At 32.9% G+C, this 6000-nt stretch overlaps 1 protein-coding gene across 1 annotated transcript in view; it reads left to right on the plus strand.

Annotated features, from left to right (window-relative positions):
* Positions 1 to 3866, plus strand: part of DDX4 (DEAD-box helicase 4) — a 72620-nt gene extending 68754 nt beyond the window's left edge. The window contains exons 18-21 of the mRNA XM_057307368.1: positions 1537 to 1636; positions 2409 to 2679; positions 2833 to 2943; positions 3641 to 3866. Of these exons, the coding sequence (XP_057163351.1) occupies positions 1537 to 1636; positions 2409 to 2679; positions 2833 to 2943; positions 3641 to 3727 (569 nt within the window). The 3' untranslated portion in view covers positions 3728 to 3866. The remainder of the gene's footprint in view (positions 1 to 1536; positions 1637 to 2408; positions 2680 to 2832; positions 2944 to 3640) is intronic.
* Positions 3867 to 6000: the final 2134 nt, after the last annotated feature.

A 6000-nucleotide genomic window follows, 5' to 3' on the forward strand; every position in this document is an offset into this window, starting at 1 on the left:
TAATAGATCTGAGACTTAATGAAATACCACCTCAGCCTTTTTTTTTCTTGCAGATCTCTTGTCTCAGTTAATGTTAGTTCCATTTTTCCAGTTGTTTAGACACAAACTCTTGGAGTCATCCATTTTTTTCTCTAACAGCATATATCTTATCTATTAGCAAAATTATTTTGATTCTACCATAGAAATATATTCAGATTCTATTAGCTCCTCAGATAAAACAAAGATCAGATCTTGTCACTTCTATGCTCAAAACCTAGTGGCTTCCCTTCTCAAAAGAAGTTCTTTCAGTGGCCTTCAAGATGCTATGTGACTTGACCGCCATTACACACTCTCTGTCTTCATGTTCTGCTGTTCTCTTGTGCTCACCCTACTCCACCCAGGCTGTTCATTACTGTCCCTTACACACGCCAGGCACACTTCTGCTTCATGGCCTTTGTACTTGCCTCTTTTCCCTTTGTTTTTTTCTTTTTAGCACATCAGGAACACCCATAACTCAGAGTGTTTATATTTGTCCTTCCCTGTGCCTTGTAATATGCTTCCCCAGTTATCTCAGGAGTTCAGTGTATTATTTTATTCTTATTTCTACTCATGTCATCTAATTAGAGAGGGTACATCTGAAGTAACCCTTTTGAGACTCTTTATCCTTGTGGGGTTTTTTTTTCCCATTTTTAGGACTTAATGCATAATGTTTGTTTATTATTTGCTTCTCCACAGTGAAAGCAGGGGCTTTATTTTATTGAAGTATTTCCAACACCTAGAATCGTGACTGGCATCTCTTAGGCACTCAATATTTGTTGAATAAATGAAGCCAACTAATAGATGGAGGAGAGGGATTATGAGCAGTAATACAGTCTTCTTTCCATTACTCTAAATTATCCTCTTCCCTCTCTAACACAGGGAAATGTGTGAAAAAAAATCTCTAGCTTATGCTTGAATTTCTACTGATTAAGTACTTTAAGCTAACCAATAAATATTTTTGACTCCTATGACGCTAGGATAAAGTTTATTAATTTTCTTGATGTATGATACTTCAGGGATAAAGGGGTTTGAATTAATAGAGAATGTTGGAGCATGGAATATCGTAGAATTTGTCAACCCTGGGTTGGATGCCTTATAAATACTGAGGGAAATCAAGGAAGAATGAAGGATTGAATTATCTTGGGAGGTAAGGAGCAAAGGCATTTATTTAACTAGAGAGGGAAATGAAGGTCAAGTGATGAACTGCTAAGAGTTGGCAGGTAGATATCATTTATCTAGCCCTAAGTCTCTACCTTGGTATTGGCCTGAGAGGGCAATGGGCAAGCTAATTTTTTTTTTTTTTTTTTGGTCCCTAAAGTAGAAAAATAGCCCTTGATTCTTTAACTTTGACATTCATTCATTCAGGAAATATTTGAGTTTCTATTACCTACTAGGCCTTTTCTTGGTCTTGGAAATACAGTGGTGGATGAGACTATTTCCTACTAATACCTCTCTGCCTTTTTTTCCTGTCCCTAGTTTTGTAGTTTGAATGTTAATCACTGTTTCATTGTCTTATAGGTGATGAAAGAACTATGGTTTTTGTTGAGACTAAGAAAAAAGCAGATTTTATTGCTACTTTTCTTTGTCAAGAAAAAATATCAACAACAAGTATTCATGGGTGAGTAGATTAATAAGATTTCATAGTAAGGAGGTGACACTTGTATTTGTCATTTAAGAAACATCAGTGTTTCTTAACATCACATAATCCTAGGATTAGGATTCAGAATTCTCAATATCTAAACTGTTATTTTCATTTTAAGTTTTTGTAAGAAGTAGGTGATAGGGTGGGCATTAAAGGTCTGTCTTAGACTCCTTATCCTGAAGAGTGGTAACTTCTCAAGAGAGCTTGCTTAGGGCTCTCTGATCCTTAGATCTAAGTTTTTCTCCAGAATCCATTCTTTCTCTTGCTTGATATTTTTTTATTTAATTGCATAAAAATGTCATATTAACACAACTTTATTGGTACTTTACTACTTTACTAGTGGATCTAAAATATTAATCAGTGAATATATCGAAATCTGAGATTATATTTTAAAAGAACTTCTTTGGTATTCTAATCATAGTTATATATTATTTGTCAAGACTGGAGATTGTTAACAGGTGAGATTTGATGTTTGTCATACTTAAGTTTGTGTTTTAGCTCTGTGTACTACCTGTTACTTTCTGTGTGCAAATGGGGATAACTGTTCCACCCTCAAAGTATTATTGTGAGAATTAAATGAACTGATGGCTTGAAAAGAATTAGTATAATACCTGATATGTAAGAAGTAGATAGTAATATTAAATGCTGCTATTTTTACTATTATTAAAAATAAATATATATGTTGAACTTTAATGGTTCACTGTAATAATTAAGAGCTGTCCTAACACATGCTTGCTTTTATTTCTAGTGACCGAGAACAGAGAGAGAGAGAGCAAGCTCTTGGAGATTTTCGCTGTGGAAAGTGCCCAGTTCTTGTTGCTACTTCAGTAGCTGCCAGGGGGCTGGATATTGAAAATGTTCAACATGTTATCAATTTTGATCTTCCTTCTACCATTGATGAGTATGTTCATCGAATTGGACGTACTGGTCGTTGTGGAAATACTGGCCGAGCTATTTCCTTTTTTGATCCTGAATCAGATAACCATTTGGCACAGCCTTTAGTGAAAGTATTGTCAGATGTAAGTTTTAAATGTTTAAAACTGAATGGATAGTATTCTTACCTTATCATTGAAAGTAGACATTAAATATATATGTGTATTCAGGATAAGTAAACTGTTCCAAACTCTGAGACTTGATGCATTTTGTATATGAAATTGATGTATTTTTTAAAGGCTCAACAGGATGTTCCTGCATGGTTGGAAGAAATTGCCTTTAGTACATACGTTCCTGGCTTCAGTGGTAGTGCAAGAGGAAATGTGTTTGCATCAGTTGATACTAGAAAGGTTAGTTGACAGAAAAAATTCCGAACGTGGCTTCCAGTTACTCTTTGTGAATGTTGTGGTTAATAATGTGAAGTAACTATAACATTCAATAATTATCCAAACCATTTTTTTCACATCTAGGAGATTAATATTTCTTAAAATTTAATGTATGTATATATTTTTGGTCTTAAAAGTGAGACATTAACAACATTTATGCTCAAACATCCTCCTTTCCCAAATTTGTTGGCATTTAAAATTCTAATTTGGATTCTTCTGAACCTTCTATAAGAATTCTTCGTGTTTAGAATTCTGATGGTATTATTAAATAAGACAAAATACTAGAGATAATGAGTTGCATGTCTTTTTTGATGTATCATTTTATAGGCAGCAACACTTTTATTCAGAAACATTGAGAGTACTAATCATTAAATATTTATGCTTTTTTTATTGAAATATAGAGCTTTCAGTTTTTCCATTTGCCAAAACTACTGGTTTAAGAAAGCTTTTTCTTGAAATATTTTGTGCAATTTAGACTTCCCAGGTTGATATGGGATATGGGCCTTTTTTTCAAATGGATTAAATTTAGTTAAAATCAAGTTTTTTATTATATATTTGGGGAATACATGGTGGGAAGCTTGAGTCCCCTCTCTGAGTCTGGGCAATGTAACTTTAGAGATGATGTAAAATTAAATGTTTCTTTCTTTCTTTCTTTTTAAAGAATTACCAGGGCAAGAGCACTTTGAACACAGCAGGGTTTTCTTCTTCACAAACTCCCAATCCAGTAGACGATGAGTCGTGGGATTAAAGCTAAAACATCCTTCAAGTTTGTGGTATAGTTCTGATGCAGAGAAGAAAATAGTTTTGATTTTTGACTTTTTAACAGAAGTGTGTTCTGTCCTTGTGTTCTTATTCCCACCCTTAAAAAAAATTCTTACTGACTAGTTATGTGAAATGCTAAAAATTACAACATTGCAGTTACTGATACAAATGGTGTTAACTGGAAAGATTAAAGCATTCTAAACGTCTTGCTTATTTCTAGTGTATTCTTCAGGGGTTTTCAACATGTTTCATGTCTAAATGCTTAATTTTAGTGTGATGTTTATTGATCCTACAACAAGCAGTAGGATTTATGACAAACTTTCGTTTAGAAATTATTGAGTCTCATTTTTTACTTAAAAGGAGCCTTTAAAGCAATAGTATTTCACTGAAACATGGTAACATGATTTTCATGTAGCTGACAGTGAAAGACATAAGCCTTTTAAGGTGATTTTAATTTTAGATCATTAGATAAGTGATGAAAATGGTTAAATGCAATGTGAGCTCTGTACTCAATGACATAACAAATGTTTGTGTTTATTCTATACAGACTTTCCTTGAATATAAAGGATGAAACACGTTTCCCCCTTAGTTTTCCAAGAGCACTTTTAATTTTTCTCTGTTGGCATATCATAGTTCTCCTATATTTTGAAATTTTGAGTCTTGTAAAACCAATGAAGTGAACAGGGTCTTACATGAATTAAATATTTATGTATAATAATAGACAATAGTACACAGATGTAATGGTGAAAATCATTCTTCGAACTCAAACTGGCAACAAAACACAATGCTGTTCACTCTTGCCATAATTAATATTTTGATATTTTAAGATTAATGAGGGAAGGAATCCTTTTTTCATTTACCAATATATACCTTACATTCTAGACATACTAAGTTTAAGTTGTTCTTAATAAATCATTAAATAAATGAACCAAAATATTAAGACATAAAACAAGTAAGATGTAAATATTAGGGAGCCAAATAATGATCAATTGTAAATGTTTGTTATTATTAACTTAAGAAATGCAAAGCACCCTGTCCCCAACATATATCCTGTTGCATGAATTTGGTTAATATGTGAGGCATCACATATGAAAAGAGAAGGTCTGTTAAACAGATGTTGTTAGGACTAGATGCCTACACCGTGCCATATTTGAAATCTGTTCCACATGTATTATCAAAAATTAAAACTACAAAAAATAGAGTTTACTGTGAAACCTTTGAATTGGGGATGAGAGTTGACGTAAAACTCAAAGGTCAGAAATCACGAAACTCCAGATTCGAGCACAAAAGGATTAGTTGCTTATATAAAGAGTAAACAACAGACAAGGAAAAATATTACTGTGACTACAATGGATTATCAACGTGTAGTTCTTTACATGTGGATATGTAGGAATACCAGTAGAAGATTGGACAAAGAACAGACAACTCAAAAAAGGAAAGTTCAGGTAATGAAAATATGGGAAATATTTAACTTGTATTCTGTAATGTCATTTCTGGGAAAGGTTAAATGAAGGAAAGTATTTGGGTTGTTTGTTATTGTAAAATACCTGTGTGTCTTAATTTTCTCCTCCATTTTGTTTTGTTTACAAAGAGCATTTACAGGCCATTTGTCATCCCCCGCCCATTTCTTTAAAGAGTTTTTTGGTCATAGCTGGCCTAATTGCTTTTAAAATTTTTTTGAAATTGCATGATTCGTAAAATTACCATAATAGCATTACTGAATCAAATATAAGAAGGGAGAGTATTGTACCTAATTCCACTATCATTACAAACCAACTGTAAATGTTCCTATGTTCACTTACTTTCTGCACTTCTAGGTAAATATTTGAATGATTTCTTTAAAAAATATCAAAGTAACAAATACAGGTATGAATAGAAAATAAAATGCCACAGAAGAGTTTATAATAGGAAGCAGTATTCTCCTGTGTCTCCCTTTCTTAATCACTATTTCACATCCCACATCCAGCAGCCTTTCACCATTACTGGTAGTTGGTATTTTGTGTTTTATTTTTGTCTCACCAAATTTAGATTTCTCTTGGCTTTCCATATAATACGTAAAGATTTGACTTACCTCGCTCTCACTTTCTTGGTGATTTTAATAGAGTAAGAAGTATACTTCATGAGCTGATAAAGGCACCCTTTCTCTTCTCTTTCACAACTTTTACACTGTATCATCTATAAACTGTACATTTCCAGAGCTAAAAAGTGCACTCTATTCTATAATCATAAAGTCTCTCTTCTTTTATTTATAGACTAATT

Source organism: Ursus arctos, unplaced genomic scaffold (assembly GCF_023065955.2).
Source record: "Ursus arctos isolate Adak ecotype North America unplaced genomic scaffold, UrsArc2.0 scaffold_5, whole genome shotgun sequence".
Classification (NCBI taxonomy): Eukaryota; Metazoa; Chordata; class Mammalia; order Carnivora; family Ursidae; genus Ursus; species Ursus arctos.